This window comes from Mizuhopecten yessoensis, unplaced genomic scaffold, assembly GCF_002113885.1.
Source record: "Mizuhopecten yessoensis strain PY_sf001 unplaced genomic scaffold, ASM211388v2 scaffold8989, whole genome shotgun sequence".
NCBI classification, from domain to species: Eukaryota; Metazoa; Mollusca; class Bivalvia; order Pectinida; family Pectinidae; genus Mizuhopecten; species Mizuhopecten yessoensis.
This window is the reverse complement of record NW_018407823.1, coordinates 575,549-593,861: the sequence shown is the minus strand read 5'-3', so window position 1 is coordinate 593,861 and position 18,313 is coordinate 575,549. Positions and strand designations below refer to the sequence as shown.

At 37.6% G+C, this 18,313-nt stretch overlaps 1 protein-coding gene across 1 annotated transcript in view; it reads right to left on the bottom strand.

The window, feature by feature from the left end:
* LOC110456974 (zinc finger protein 271-like) overlaps positions 1-5,959 on the bottom strand; it is an 18,245-nt gene extending 12,286 nt beyond the window's left edge. The window contains exon 1 of the mRNA XM_021508047.1: positions 5,915-5,959. Within this exon, the coding sequence (XP_021363722.1) occupies positions 5,915-5,951 (37 nt within the window). The 5' untranslated portion in view covers positions 5,952-5,959. The remainder of the gene's footprint in view (positions 1-5,914) is intronic.
* Between the last annotated feature and the right edge of the window lie 12,354 nt (positions 5,960-18,313).

Genomic DNA, 18,313 nt, shown 5'->3' with positions numbered 1-18,313 from the left:
ATATAGCTCCAATCCTCACTATCATCTTTAATAAATCAGTAAATTCAGGCCAAATTCCTCAGGATTGGAAACATGCAAATGTGGCACCAATTTACAAAAAGGGAGAGAAATACAAACCCGAAAACTATCGACCCATTTCATTAACTTGTATCTGTTGTAAAATTTTGGAACATGTAGTAACTAGCCACACCATGAAACACCTGGAAAAACACAACATACTTTATGATTTACAACATGGTTTTAGAAAAGCACGCTCCTGCGAATCTCAACTTCAGTCATTTGTCCACGAACTTTCGCAATCACACAATAAAAATATTCAAACTGACTTAATAATTATGGATTTCGCTAAAGCTTTTGATAAAGTCCCACACAAACGTCTCCTATACAAACTAAAATTTTATGGTATTCGGAACAAAACACTAAACTGGATTTCGGCTTTCCTCTCTCATAGAACACAACAAGTCACTTCCAATACAGCCCCTGTCACATCTGGCGTACCCCAGGGTACAGTCCTAGGGCCAATTCTTTTCCTTATTTATATAAATGACTTCCCAGAATACCTCAACCATAGCACACTTTTTGCGGACGATAGTATTATTTATAAAGAAATAAGATCTGACCATGACTGCATGCTTTTACGACAAGATCTTGACGCTGCAGCCAAATGGAAAAGAGACTGGCTAATGGCATTCCGTCCTGACAAGTGTACAGTTATGGCTATATCATCCAAAAACATCATTTTTCTCATAAATACGTTCTCAACGGGCAAACCCTGGAAACTGTCACTTCAGCTAAATACCTGGGAGTCACACTTCAATCTGATTTAAAATGGTTCAAACATATAGAAAATACAGCCGCTGCAGCAAATAGATCTTAAGGCTTTTTGAAAAGAAATCTCAAAACAGGAAACAATGACATTAAAAGTAAAGCCTATCTGTCACTAGTCCGCCCTAAAGTAGAATACGGCTGTACCCTGTGGGACCCACACACATCAGACTCAATATCCAGTTCCTCCATTCTCATACCATCAGACAGTCGAACTCGTCAAAACCACTCTCTCTCCTTCAGACACATTCACTCAACCAAAGACACCTCTACATATTCTTTCTTCTCTCGAACAATCACCCAGTAGAATCTTCTCCCACCCACTGTGGTGATGTCTCCATCCGTTGATGTATTCTGAGTACAGCTAACTCCAGCTGTACTCGTTACATTCCTCTAAGCACCCCTCCATATGTATATAGTTTTAACCTCATTGTTTTTAAATCCACGCATTGCACAGCACACACAGAAGTCCGTAATCTTCAAATGATTGAAGGAGGATTGGATAACTAAAGAAGAAGAAGAAGAAGGAATGATGGACATCTACCTCATTGGAAATGAGGAATGATGGAGATCTCCCTCATTGGAAATGAGGAATGAGGGAGGTCTCCCTCATGAAGCTAGGTTTCAGATGTTGACACCTACGTTCAGTACGTGAATGAATATTTGTTTTGTTTATGACCTTAAAATAGCAGATGGAGTTGAAGTGTGAAGAATGGCATTTGAATGGATATCGATGCTTTTGAATAAAGTTATCAAATGGAATTTTGATGGCATTCTTTTTGCAAAGGGTCATTATCTCAGCATGCTACCATCATCTAGGCATCTTCGTTAAGTAAGTAATTTAGAAGAAAGGTTAAAGATATAAACACATTTGCCCAAAGTGATCTTAAATGCGGTTCAAGGTCACTCTTTCACCAAACCTGATAGTTTTTCATCGAGCATGCCATGCTCACTGGCCAATAGAGCACAAAAGCAGTCAAATTTTGCGTAGAACCTATTCCGTGCTGAAAATCTTTTTTATGTTTAGAATTACTTTTTCGATTTACTGAAACTTCTTGAGATATCTTCATGCAAAAATTGAAGAGTACCTAAAACTGTAACCCCCCACATAAGAGATGTTAACTTATTCTATATATAGTAACTAACAATGGTATTCACCTTCTGTTCATGACCTTAAACAAAACTGTGTTCAAAATCTGTTTATACTTAGTGTTTGAGCAATTAGTTTCATCCAGATCAAATTCAAAATACGGTCTGTATACTTTAAGTAAATAAACTTTATTTATTTTACAACAATTATGAAACAAGTGTTTTCAACTTATATTACAATCGTTTTTGTAATAGAAGTTGAAAAAACTTTTTTCATAATTGTTGTAAAATAAATGAAGTAAATTTAATTACTCTTGCTGGCCAGATGAAATGAGGAAACCGGACTACCTGGAGAAAACCCATGTGGTCGGGCAGGTGACAAAAAACTTTTTCATGTCCAATCCGTGAGTGGAACCCTGGATGTCTTGGTGAAAGAACAGTGCACTATCCACTGCGCCACCCAGGTTTGTACTTCGATGAATTATATTTGTTTTTCTTAACAACTGTGAACTTTATCTTGATCTGATTTCAGACAGGATGTCGATTTCCTTCAACCTCAAGTAAGAAACTTCTGAAATTCAGGCCGAGGATTACAAAATTAGTTTTTAATTGTGGTCTTTACCCACGTAATAATCATATGTTAGGTAATGCCGCCAGGGGAAGCAGCCCAAAATTTACCAAAAAAGTCACTGAGAAGTACCCTCAGAAGTGAACCAATGCGGATTTGTTTGTTTGTTGGTGTTTTACGGCCCATCGACAACTGTGGTCATTTAAGGCCATGGTGATTTTTATTTTTTTAAACAAACGTTAGTAGCGAAGANAAAAAAAAAAAAAAAAAAAAAAAAAAAAAAAAAAAAAAAATGTTAAAAGCATATTCGCATTGTATGCGTAAATAATTAATGGAAGCCCTTTATCCCAGCATGCTACTGGCTGAAGATTATCACCATAGGCCTCTTGGTTATTCAGAAGATTCTTTATTAAGGAAAAAGTTGATACCGGACGGATGGATGGATAAATGGTGTCGCATCAGGACATTAGCTAACTACAGCTATGTGTGGACAAAGCCATGTGATGTCATTATGTCACCTGACCACACATTAGTTCTAACTGACTCGAGCTCTGGGTAACTGTGATCACTGACTGTTGGTGTCACTAGCCCAGTTACATTGTATCCCCTCAGTGCCCCTCAGTGTGTATCCCCTCAGTGTCCCTCAGTGTGTATCCCCTCAGTGTGTATCCCCTCAGTGTGTATCCCCTCAATGTCCCTCAGTGTGTATCCCCTCAGTGTGTATTCCCTCAGTGTGTATCCCCTCAGTGTGTATCCCCTCAGTGTCCCTCAGTGTGTATCCCATCAGTGTGTATCCCCTCAGTGTGTATCCCCTCATTGTGTATCCCCTCAATGTCCCTCAGTGTGTATCCCCTCAGTGTGTATCTCCTCAGTGTGTATCCCCTCAGTGTCCCTCAGTGTGTATCCCATCAGTGTGTATCCCCTCAGTGTGTATCCCCTCATTGTCCCTCAGTGTGTATCCCCTCAGTGTGTATCTCCTCAGTGTGTATCCCCTCAGTGTCCCTCAGTGTGTAGCCCCTCAGTGTCCCTCAGTGTGTATCCCCTCAGTGGGTATCCCCTCAGTGTGTATCCCCTCAGTGTGTATACCCTCAGTGTCCCTCAGTGTGTATCCCCTCAGTGTCCCTCAGCGTGTATCCCCTCAGTGTGTATCCCCTCAGTGTGTATCCCCTCAGTATGTATCCCCTCAGTGTCCCTCAGTATGTATCCCCTCAGTATGTATCCCCTCAGTGTCCCTCAGTGTGTATCCCCTCAGTGTGTATCCCCTCAGTGGGTATCCCCTCAGTGTCCCTCAGGGTGTATCCCCTCAGTGTCCCCCAGTATGTATCCCCTCAGTATGTAACCCCTCAGTGTCCCTCAGTGTGTATCCCCTCAGTGTCCCTCAGTGTTTATTCCCTCAGTGTGTATCCCCTCAGTGTCCCTCAGTGTGTATCTCCTCAGTGTGTATCCCCTCAGTGTCCCTCAGTGTTTATTCCCTCAGTGTGTATCCCCTCAGTATGTATCCCCTCAGTGTCCCTCAGTATGTATCCCCTCAGTATGTAACCCCTCAGTGTCCCTCAGTGTGTATCCCCTCAGTGTGTATCCCTATAGGTTGAAACAATTGATTGAAATCACCCTCACCGTCACCACTCCTGTATGGGTTTTCTCCTGTATGCGACCTGTGGTGTTTCTGCAGGTTTGACGCGTTGCTATAGCTCCTTCCACATACATCACACTTGTGTGGTTTTTCTCCGGAGTGTGTTCTGATATGTAATTGTTGTGTAGATACTGAGCTAGCTTAAACATTTTACCACAGACATCACATTTAAATGGTGTTTCCCCTGTATGTGTCCTGAGGTGTCTCTGTATGACATACGCCACACTTGTACGGCTTCTCTCCTGTATGTATCATGAGGTGTTGCTGTAAGTTACCTGCCTGACTAAATCCTCTACAACATATATCACACTTGCACGGTTTCTCCCCAGTGTGCGTTCTGACGTGTGCCTGTAAGCTACTGGAGTCACAGAAGCCCCTACAACAAACATTACACTTGTACGGAGTCTGGCCCTTATGTTTCCTCATGCATTTCTGCAGGATAGCCCTTTACCACAGATTTCACATGTAGGCGTTGTTTCCTTTGTATGTGATTTGGTGTGTTTCTGCAGGTCGCCGAAGTCAATAAAACTCTTACTACAGACCTCAAACTTGTATGATTTTTCCTCAATGACACATAACCCCTCCTCCCTGTATGGTTGTCCCCCTGTATGTATCCTGAAATGTCTCTTTGGGCTTGCAGCCTCATTGAAATATTTACCACACATGTACACATGACACATGTATGGCTTCTCCCTTGTATGTGTTCTTCTGTGCACCTTTAAGTCAGGTGAGCGACTGCATTTTTTTTCTCACAAAAAATCACATTTATATTGCTTTTCCCCTGTATGAGATCTGACATGCTTCTTTAGGCTATGCGACTGATTAAACCGTCTACCACAGTCACTACATTCGTATAAAGTTTCTCCTGTGTGTGTCCCGATGTGTTCCTGTAGAGCGTCCCCTTGACTTAAGCACTTACCGCAGACCTCACACTTGTACGACGTATCCCCTGTATGACTAAATTCTTCACTATACACATCACACTTGAATGTCTTCTCTCCTGTATGAATCTTTACGTGTACCTGTAAATCCGATGAACGGCTAAATCTCTGATCACAAAAATAGCATTTGTATGGCCTTTCCCTTGTATGTGTTCTGATGTGTTTCTGAAGATTTGACCCGTCACTAAAGCCCTTACCACAGACATCACACTTGCACGGCTTCTCCCTTGTATGGATTCTGATGTGCCTCTGAAGGCAATAATCATTACTAAATCCTTTACCACAGACGTCACAATTATAAGGTCTCTCCCCTGTATGAGTTTTGAAGTAATTTTGTTCATCAACAGATTGGCTAAAACGTTCATCAATTCGATCAATTATGTTTCTTTTTTCACCTGCATGAGGCTTGTTGCAATCCTTTAACTGAGAATGACGAAAATCGTCATCGGTGTGAATGTCAGGTCCCTCGTCTTTAGGGATACGAATATGTGACTCTCGTTGAGAGCCTTTAACATATTATTCACATACACCATACATGTACATGCTTGGTCCCTCATCTGTATTTGTCTTCACGAGTACCTTCTGCTGAAACAAGTCACTAACCTCTTTATCACAAACATTGTAAACATTTGGTTCCTGGCCTGTATGTGTCCTGGTGTGTACCTCTAGTTGAGAGGAGTCACTAAACTCTTTATCACAGACATCACACGTGTACATGTTTGGTTCCTGACCTGTGTGTCCTGGCGTGCACCTCTAGCTGAGAGGAGTCACTAAACTCTTTATCACAGACATCACACTTGTACATTTTTGGTTCCTGGCCTGTATGTGTCCTGGTGTGTACCTCTAGCTGAGAGGAACCACTAAACTCTTTATCACAGACATCACACGTGTACATGTTTGGTTCCTGACCTGTGTGTCCTGGTGTGTACCTCTAGCTGAGAGGAACCACTAAACTCTTTTTCACATGCGTTACACATGTCGTATTTGGTCTGTCAGTAATAACAAGACCTTTAAAATTTGTATCACTGACATTACATTTCCTCATGGCGGACTCTTGTTTAGATTATTTAGGGATATGATCTCATTCCTTTTATTGTTTGTTAATCAAACAATCTTTGACTTAGTTATACATATAATAGGATAAGTGTTCTATCTGCCAGAAGAAATAGGTTCTTTTCGGTCATTTATTGTTGGATTAGTTGATTTCAAAGTATCCATGAGTTTGAATTCCGAATGTTGCATGGAAGCGGGACCATTTCTGTATTGAAGTAAAAATGAAAACGAGGTTGTAATCGTAAATATAAAACTGGCTGTGGCACAATTAGAAAATCATTTTCACGGCTGATTTAATTTCACAGTATTGATGGTCATTCAATTTTTGGCCAATTTTAATCCAAGTGAAATAGAGATGTATTCCCAGAGCTATAGAGATATAAGCCCAGTGATATGGAGATCTAATCCCAGTGATATAGAGAGCTAACCCCAGTGATATATAGATCTAATCCCAGTGATATAGAGATATAGTTCCAGAGATAAAGAGATATAATCCCAGAGCAATAGAGTTAATTCCACTGATATAAAGATATAATCCAAGTGATATAGAGATGTAATCACAGTGATATAGACATCTAATCCCATTGAGATAAATATATACTCTCAGAGCTATAGAGATCTAATCCCAGTGATATTGAGATCTAATCCCAGAGCTATAGAAATCTAATCCCAGTGATATATTGATCTTATTCCAGTTATATAGAGATCTTATTCCAGTTATATATAGATCTAATTCCAGAGCTATAGATATCTAGTTCCAGTTATATAAAGATCTTAATATATATATATCTCATACCAGTGATATATAGATCTTATCCCAGTGATATAGAGATATAATCCCAGTTATATAGAGATATAATCCCAGTGATATAGAGATATAATCCCAGTGATATATAGATCTTATCCCAGTGATATAGAGATATAATCCCAGTTATAAAGAGAGATAATCCCAGTGATATAGATATCTCATACCAGTGATATATAGATCTTATCCCAGTGATATAGAGATATAATCCCAGTTATATAGAGATATAATCCCAGTTATATATATATCTAATTCCAGTGAAAAAGAGATATAATCCCAGTGATATAGAGATATAATCTCAGTTATATATATATCTAATTTCAGTGAAAAAGAGATATAATCACAGTGATATAAAGATATAATCCCAGTGATATAGCGATATAATCCCAGTGATATAGAGATATAATCCCAGTGATATAGAGATATAATCCCAGTGATATAGAGATATAATCCCAGTGATATGGATATCTCATACCAGTGATAAAGAGATATAATCACAGTGATATAGATATTTATTTCCAGTGATAAAGAGATATAATCCCAGTGATATAAGAGAAATAATCACAGTGATATAGAGATCTAATCCCAGAGCAATAGAGATTTATTCCCCCTGATATAAAGATATATAATCCCAGTGATATAGAGATATAATCCCAGTGATATAGAGATATAATCCCAGTGATATATAGATCTTATCCCAGTGATATAGAGATCTAATCCCAGTGATATAGAGATATAATCCCAGTGATATAGAGATATAATCCCAGTGATATATAGATCTTATCCCAGTGATATAGAGATCTAATCACAGTGATATAGAGATATAATCCCAGTGATATAGAGATCAAATCCCAGTGATATAGAGATATAATCCCAGTTATAAATAGATCTAACTTCAGTGATAAAGAGATATAATCCCAGTGATATAGATATCTTATTCCAGTGGTAAAGAGATATAATCCCAGTGATATACGAGATATAATCCAGTGATATAGAGATATAATCACAGTGACATAGAGATCAAATCCCAGTGATATAGATTGAGATCTAATCCCAGTAATATAGATATATAATCCCAGTGATATAGAGATCTAATTCCAGTGATAAAGAGATATAATCACAGTGATATAGAGATCTAATCCCAGTGCTATAGAGATCTAATCAAAGTGATATAGAGATCTAATCACAGCGATAGAGATCAAATCCCAGTGATATAGAGATCTAATCCCAGTTGTATAGAGATCTACTCACAGTGATATAGAGATCTTATCCCAGTGATATATAGATCTAATTCCAGTGATAAAGAGATCTAATCACAGTGATATATAGATCTTATCCCAGTGATAAATAGATATAATCCCAGTGATAAAGAGATATAATCCAAGTGATATAGAGATCTAATCCCAGTGATAAAGAGATACAATCACAGTGATATAGAAATCTAATCACAGTGATATATAGATCTTATCCCAGTGATATAGAGATCTTATCCCAGTGATATATAGATCTTATCCCAGTGATATATAGATCTAATTCCAGTGATATAGAGATCTAATCACAGTGATATAGAGATATAATCCCAGTTATATAGAGATACAATCACAGTGATATAGAGATTTAATCACAGTGATATAGATATCTAATCCCAGTGATATAGAGATATAATCACAGTGATATAGATATCTCTATATCACTGGGATTATATATCTCTTTATCACTGGAATTAAATATCTATATCACTGGGATTATATCTCTTATATCATGGGATTATATCTATATATCACTGGGATTATATCTCTATATCACTGTGATTAGATCTCCATATCACTGGAATTAGATCTATATATCACGGGGATAAGATCTATATATCTATCACTGTGATTAGATCTCTATCTCTATATCCCTGGGATTATATCTCTTATATCATGGGATTATATCTATATATAACTGGGCTTATATCTATATACATTTTGTATAACTGGGATTATATCTATATATCACTGGGATAATATCTATATATCACTGGGATTAGATCTATATATCACTGGGGTAAGATCTATATATCACTGGGGTAAGATCTATATATCACTGTGATTAGATTTCTATATCACTGTGATTGTATCTCTATATAACTGTGATTAGATCTCTATCTCTATATCCCTGGGATTATATCTCTTTATCACTGGGATAAGATCTATATATCAATGTGATTATATCTCTATATCACTGTGATTGTATCTCTATATAACTGTGATTAGATCTCTATCTCTATATCACTGGGATAAGAGCTATATATCACTGTGATTAGATTTCTATATCACTGTGATTAGATTTCTATATCACTGTGATTGTATCTCTATATAACTGTGATTAGATCTCTATATCACTGGAATTAGATCTATATATCACTGGGATTATATCTCTCTATATCACTGGGATAAGAGCTATATATCACTGTGATTATATCTCTTTATCACTGGTATGAGATATCCATATCACTGGGATTATATCTCTCTATATCACTGGGATATATGACTGGGATTATATCTCTTTCTATATCACTGGGATAAGAGCTATATATCACTGTGATTAGATCTCTATATAACTGGAATAAGATCTATATATCACTGGGATAATATCTATATATCACTGGGATTAGATATCTATTTCACTGTGATTAAATGTTTATATCACTGTGATTGTATCTCTATATAATCCCAGTTATATAGAGATACAATCACAGTGATATAGAAATCTAATCACAGTGATATATAGCTCTTATCCCAGTGATATAGAAAGAGATATAATCCCAGTGATATAGATATCTAATTCCAGTGATATAAGAGATATAATCCCAGTGATATAGAGATAGAGATCTAATCCCAGTGATATAGATATATAATCCCAGTGCTATAGGGATCTAATCACAGTGATAGAGATACAATCCCAGTGATAAAGATATCTAATCCCAGTGATATAGAGATATAATCACAGTGATATATAGATCTTATCCCAGTGATATATAGATCTTATCTCAGTGATATAGAGATATAATCCCAGTTATACAAAATGTATATAGATATAATCCCAGTTATATATAGATCTAACTTCAGTGATAAAGAGATATAATCCCAGGGATATAGATATCTAATCCCAGTTATATAGAGATATAATCCCAGTGATATAGAGATATGAAATCCCAGTGATATATATATCTAATTCCTGTTATATAGAGATCTAATCACAGTGATATATAGATCTTATCCCAGTGATATAGAGATATAATCCCAGTGATATAGATATTTAATTCCAGTGATAAAGAGATATATAATCCCAGTGATATAGAGATATAATCCCAGTGATATATAGATATAATCCCAGAGCAATAGAGAGTTAATCCCACTGATATAAAGATATGTAATCCCAGTGATATAGAGATTTATTCCCAGTGATAAAGAAATCTAATGAAAGTAATATAGAGATCTAATACCAGTGATATAGAGATGTAATCACAGTGATATAGACATCTTATCCCATTGATATAAAGATATACTCTCAGAGCTATAGAGATCTAATCCCAGTGATATTGAGATCTAATCCCAGAGCTATAGAAATCTAATCCCAGTGATATATAGATCTTATTCCAGTTATATAGAGATCTTATTCCAGTTATATAGAGATCTAATTCCAGAGCTATAGATATCTAGTTCCAGTTATATAAATATCTTATCCCAGTGATACAGATATCTAATCCCAGTGATATATAGATCGTATTCCAGTTATATAGAGATCTAATCCCAGTGAAATAGAGATCTAATCCCAGTGATATATAGATCTTATCCCAGTGATAAAGAGATCAAATCCCAGTGATAAAGAGATATAATCCCAGTCATATATAGATCTAATTTCATTGATAAAGAGATATAATCCCAGTGATATAGAGATATAATCCCAGTGATATAGAGATATAATCCCAGTGATATAGAGATATAATCCCAGTGATATAGAGATCTAATCCCAGTGATATATAGATCGTATTCTAGTCATATAGAGTTCTAATCCCAGTGATGAAGATATATTATCCCAGTGATACATAGATCTTATCCCAGTGATTAAGAGATCAAATCCCAGTGATATAGAGATCTTATCCCACTGATATATAGAGTGATATATAGATCGTATTCCAGTTATATAGAGATCTAATCCCAGTGATATCGAGATATAGTTCCAGAGATAAAGAGATATAATCACAGTGATATAGAGATCTAATCACAGTGATAGAGATTAAATCCCAGTGATATAGAGATTTAATCCCAGTGGTATAGAGATCAAATTACAGTGATATAGAGATATAATCCCATTGATATAGAGATATAATCCCATTGATATAGAGATATAATCCCAGTGATATATAGATCTTATCCCAGTGATAAAAAGATCAAATCCCAGTGATAAAGAGATATAATCCCAGTTATATATAGATCTAATTTCATTGATAAAGAGATATAATCCCAGTGATATAGAGATATAATCCCAGTGATATAGAGATATAATCCCAGTGATATAGAGATATAATCCCAGTGATATAGAGATCTAATCCCAGTGATATATAGATCGTATTCTAGTCATATAGAGATCTAATCCCAGTGATAAAGATATATTATCCCAGTGATACATAGATCTTATCCCAGTGATTAAGAGATCAAATCCCAGTGATATAGAGATGTAATCCCAGTTATATATAGATATAATCCCAGTTATATATAGATCTAACTTCAGTGATAAAGAGATATAATCCCAGTGATATAGATATCTAATTCCAGTGATAACGAGATATAATCCCAGTGATATTAGAGATATAATCACAGTGATATAGAGATATAATCACAGCGACATAGAGATCCAATCCCAGTGATATAGATAGAGATCTAATCCTAGTGATATAGATATATAATCCCAGTGATATAGAGATCAAATTACAGTGATATAGAGATTTAATCCCAGTGATATAGAGATATGTAATCCCAGTGATTGGATATCTAATTACAGTTATAAATAGATCTAATCACAGTGATATATAGATCTTATCCCAGTGATATAGAGATCTAATCACATTGATATAGAGATCTAATCACAGTGATATAGAGATCTAATCACAGTGATATAGATATCTGATACCAGTGATAAAGAGATCTAATCACAGTGAAATATAGATCTTATCCCAGTGATAAAGAGATATCATCCCAGTGATAAAGAGATATAATCCCAGTTATATGAAGATCTAATCCCAGTGCTATAGAGATCTAATCAAAGTGATATAGAGATCTAATCACAGTGATAGAGATTAAATCCCAGTGATATAGAGATTTAATCCCAGTGGTATAGAGATCAAATTACAGTGATATAGAGATATAATCCCAGTGATATAGAGATATGTAATCCCAGTGATATAGAGATCTAATCCCAGTGATATAGAGATCTAATCCCAGTGATTTATAGATCTTATCCCAGTGATATATAGATCTTATCCCAGTGATCTTATCCCAGTGATATAGATATCTAATTCCAGTGATATAGATATATCATACCAGTGATATAGAGATCTAATCCCAGTGATATAAAGATATAATCACAGTGATATAGAGATCTTATCCCACTGATATATAGATCTTATCCCAGTGATATAAAGATATCATCACAGTGATATAGAGATCTTATCCCACTGATATATAGATCTTATCACAGTGATATAGAGATCTAATCCCAGTGATAAAGAGATATAATCACAGTGATATAGATATATAATCACAGTGATATAGAGATCTAATCCCAGTGATAAAGAGATATAATCCCAGTGATATAGAGATATGATACCAGTGTTATAGAGATATAATATCAGTGATAAAGATTAAATCCCAGTGATAAAGAGATATAATCCCAGTGATATAGAGATATAATCCCAGTTATATATAGATCTAATCCCAGTGATATAGAGATCTAATCCCAGTGATAAAGAGATCTAATCCCAGTGATATAGAGATCTAATCCAGTGATAAAGATTAAATCCTAGTGATATAGAGATATAATCACAGTGATATAGAGATCCAATCCCAGTGATAAAGAGATCTAATCCCAGTGATATAGAGATCTAATCCCAGTGATAAAGATTAAATCCCAGTGATAAAGAGATATAATCACAGTGATATAGAGATCTAATCCCAGTGATAGATATAATCCCAGTGATATAGAGATCTAATCCCAGTGATATAGAGATCTAATCCCAGTGATAAAGAGATATAATCACAGTGATATAGAGATCTAATCCCAGTGATAAAGAGATCTTATCCCAGTGATATATAGATCTTATCCCAGTGATATAGAGATCTAATCCCAGTGATAAAGAGATCTAATCCCAGTGATAAAGAGATCTTATCCCAGTGATATATAGATCTTATCCAAGTGATATAGACATCTCATACCAGTGATATAGAGATCTAATTACGAAGCTCAGAACCATATTTCTGTTTTGGGGTAGGCCTGGATGGAAGAGTTGAAGCCATATGATGACAATGGTGTTCTCCAGAGTGGGAGTAGCATCCTCGTCTTCCTCGACAGCTTCACCGTAATGTGTAAAGCCGCAGTTGGCAGTAACTACATTGTCCTCAAAAAACCCTGCAAGACGTTGAAAAAAACTCTTCAGGTCTTTCGTCTGGCTGCAAAGATATGCTCGACAAATCCTGAAAGTTAGCACCGGTGGACTGGAAGCCGTAGTATTGTCGGATATTTAGCCAAATATCATTTAGGGAAATTGAGCATTTTACTATGGGGTTTCTTGAGATGACGGGGCAAGAATTGGCAATCTGCCCTAACATTAGGTCTAGGTGGGCACTATTCTGAGCGGCGGTCAATCGCTGTTCTGCCGGGATGGGGTCGTTATCATTAGTGAAACCTCTATGGGGGTTTGTAGTGTTTTTCTTTAGCCATGTTGCCTCCAGGAAAGGAACAAAGTTCTTGTCTAGTGAAAGGATATACACAGGGTTCTGTCGCCAACTTTCAAACGATGGAACACATGTTACAACAAGAACGGCGTCAGGCCGGAAGAGGAAGTACCCAGCATGGGACCGCTTATTAGTCAGGGGCCGCTTAAGATACTGAAAATAAAGTACAGGCGCAGTACTCCTCTCCTCTTTATTTTAAAATTCCTAAATTAAGGAGTTTTGCGCACCTGTCCCTCTGTTTCTACAGGACTTTCGACAATTTGGATTTTCAACTTTTTGGCCCTTCGCATCAACGATGGCACATTAGAAGGACGAAACAGCTTTATGACACAGTAGAATCTTTTTTAGCATTCTGTATCTTTAACCAAAACTTAAAAGATACAATTGCTTGTGTGTGACGTTCATCTTTCGAAACCATACAAACAGCAGGCTATTGACCCACAAGAAAGTGTCCAGCGGATAACTTCTATATTACTGTCAGGAATATTGACCTAGTAGAAAGTGTCAAGTGGAGAGCTTCTATATTACTGTCAGGAATATTGACTCACAAGAAAGTATCCAGTGGAGAGCTTCTATATTCCTGTCAGGAATATTGACCTTCTAAACAGTGTCCAGTGGAGAGCTGCTATATTACTGTCAGGAATAATGACCCACAAGACAGTGTCCACTGGAGAGCTTCTATATTACTTTCAGGAATATTGACCCACAAGAAAGTGTCCAGCGGAGAGCTTCTATATTACTTTCAGGAATATTGACCCACTAGAAAGTGTCCAGTGGAAGGCTTCTATCTTACTGTCAGGAATATTGACACACAAGACAGTGTGCAGTGGAGAGCTTCTTTGCTTCTATATTACCGTCAGGAATATTGATCCACTAGAAAGTGTCCAGCGGAGAGCTTCTATATTACTGTGAGGAATATTGACCCACAAGACAGTGTCCACTGGAGAGCTTCTATATTACCGTCAGGAATATTGATCCACTAGAAAGTGTCCAGCGGAGAGCTTCTATATTACTGTCCGGAATATTGACCCACAAGACCGTGTCCAGTGGCGAGCATCTATATTACTGTCAGGAACATTGACCTTCTAAAAAGTGTCCAGTGGAGTGCTTCTATATTACTGTCAGGCATGTTGACCCACTAGAAAGTGTCCAGGGGAGAGCTTCTATATTACTTTCAGGAATATTGACCCACAAAAAAGTATCCAGTGGAGAGCTTCTATCTTACTGTCAGGAATATTGACACACAAGACAGTGTGCAGTGGAGAGCTTCTTTGCTTCTATATTACCGTCAGGAATATTGACCCACCAGACAGTGTCCAGTGGGGAGCTTCTATATTACTGTCCGGAATATTGACCCACAAGAAAGTGTCCAGCGGAGAGTCTATCTCACTGTCAGGAATATCTACCTGCTAGAAAGTGTGCAGTGGAGAGCTTCTTTGCTTCTATATTACCGTCAGGAATATTGATCCACTAGAAAGTGTCCAGCGGAGAGTCTATCTCACTGTCAGGAATATCTACCTGCTAGAAAGTGTGCAGTGGAGAGCTTCTTTGCTTCTATATTACCGTCAGGAATAATGACCCACAAGACAGTGTCCACTGGAGAGCTTCTATATTACTGTCAGGAATATTGACCTACTAGAAAGTGTCCAATGGAGAGCTACTGTCTTACTGTCAGGAATATTGACCCACAAGACAGTGTCCAGTGGAGAGCTTCTATATTACTGTCAGGAATATTGACCCACTAACAAATGTCCAGTGGAGAGCTTCTATATTACTGTCAGGAATATTGACCCACTAGAAAGTGTCCAGTGGAGAGCTTCTATATTACTGTCAGGAATATTAACCCACTTGACAGTGTCCAGTGGAGAGCTTCTATATTACCGTCAGGAATATTGACCCACTAGAAAGTGTCCAGTGGAGAGCTTCTATATTACTGTCAGGAATATTGACCTACTAGAAAGTGTCCATTGGAGAGCTTCTATACTGCTGTCAGGAATATTGACCCACAAGACAGTGTCCAGTGGAGAGCTTCTATGTTACTGTCATGAATATTGACCCACTAGAAAGTGTCCAGTGGAGAGCTTCTATATTACTGTCAGGAATATTGACCTACTAGAAAGTGTCCATTGGAGAGCTTCTATACTGCTGTCAGGAATATTGACCCACAAGACAGTGTCCAGTGGAGAGCTTCTATCCTACTGTCAGGAATATTGACCCACAAGACAGTGTCCAGTAGAGAGCTTCTATCTTACTGTCAGGAACATTGACCTGCTAGAAAGTGTTCAGTGGAGAGCTTCTTTCTTACTGTCAGGAATATTTACCTGCTAGAAAGTGTTCAGTGGAGAGCTTCTTTCTCACCGTCAGGAATATTTACCTGCTAGAAAGTGTTCAGTGGAGAGCTTCTATCTTACTGTCAGGAATATTGACCCACAAGAAAGTGTCCAGCGGAGAGTCTATCTCACTGTCAGGAATATCTACCTGCTAGAAAGTGTTCAGTGGAGAGCTTCTTTCTCACCGTCAGGAATATTTACCTGCTAGAAAGTGTTCAGTGGAGAGCTTCTATATTACTGTCAGGAATATTGACCCACTAGAAAGTGTCCAGTGGAGAGCTACTGTCTTACTGTCAGGAATATTGACCCACTAGAAAGTGTCCAGTGGAGAGCTTCTATCTTACTGTCAGGAATATTGACTTACTAAAAAGTGTCCAGTGGAGAGCTTCTATATCACTGTCAGGAATATTGACCCACAAGAAAGTGTCCATCGCAGAGCTTCTATCTTACTGTCAGGAATATTGACCTACTAAAAAGTGTCCAGGGGAGAGCTTCTATCTTACTGTCAGGGATATTGACCTACTAAAATGTGTCCAGTGGAAGGCTTCTATCTTACTGTCAGGAATATTGACTTACTAAAAAGTGTCCAGTGGAGAGCTTCTATCTTACTGTCAGGAATATTGACCCACTAGAAAGTGTCCAGTGGAAGGCTTCTATCTTACTGTCAGGAATATTGACCCACAAGAACTTCAAATGTAAACGTTGCACTCGGTTGTATTGGTGTAAGGTCGAAGTCCATGACTACGTTTACGCCATTAAGACATTACGTAAGCATGGCTACATCAGGGTCTTGGCGAATTTCCTACACGGTCCACCAGGTCATTACACCCACAAGGCCCAGCAGTGCCAAGACGTCTGGTGTAATGCTATTCTCGTTATCTCCAGTACTGGTCACAGGATTATCGAAGTCATCGTGCCACTTTAGTTTTTAAATACTAATGAGGTTGACGTCAGCCTCGTGCCGAGACCCTTGGTGTGGTAGACTGGAAGCGCAGCCATTTTGTTGTTTCCAGCTAACCAAGGGCCTGTGTGTTTATACGGAACAAATGGTTTGTCCGTTTTTAAATGTAACCATTTCGGGTATAAATACTGGCGGACCTGCAAATGTGTATGCAGGCCTTGCAAGGCTCGCCTGAAAGCAGCATCATATTGCTAGGTCCGACCTTATCTCATAAACGAATAACTATGGTCCGACCGGTTCAACCGTTTATTTCGGCACGAGTCTGACGTCAACTTCATTAATATTCCAAAAAGTGGCACGATGATTGCGAGAAATTTGAAACTCAGAAATGTCGTGTGTTCGATGGAAGGAGAATACATTTTACGTTCTTATAGTAAGTTTTTTAAATAAAACTTATCCTTCTTTTTAACGGTTCTTACCATCTTTTCGTTCATCAACTAGAAATGTTGCTTTTAATGCAAGAAAGTAAGGTGGGCCTTCTCATTTATATAAACATGGTGTGTGTGTGTGTGTGTGTGTGTGTGTGTGTGTGTGTGCGTGCGTGTGTGTGTGCGTGTGTGTGTGTGCGTGTGTGTGTAATTTTATCGAAAGTAGATCTAAACCCCTGTGTAAAATTACTAAACACCTTAGTTTGGGTCCAAATATATAGCTGTAACAATTCCTCATGGCCCTGTGGTACTGGGTTTTTTTTGGTTGGGAGATAATTTTATCTCGTGTACGGACAGTCATGAATAAATGGTCAGATGTTAAAATGTTTACATGTCTGCGGTACATTGCCGAACGACGACCACTCAATTGGTTGCATAGTAACTGTCTATGTGTGTCCCCTATTATACTGTATACGGTGTAATATTCGCCCTTTTCGTTCTCTTTGATGAGGGCGAATTTATCTTTACAGCAAACGAACGTAATCAGCATAGTAAACATTGTAATTAAATGAAAAGGGCAAAATAAACACTGGGCGAAAATTGATTGCATAGACGAAGAGCGAAAGCTTCACCGGGCGAAAATGTCCCGGTATATTCTATCAAACCACGTACAGAGAGGATACAGTCATATTTTATTTATTTTTTGTTACAAAGTCGAAAATAAATATGATATTGATTTTAA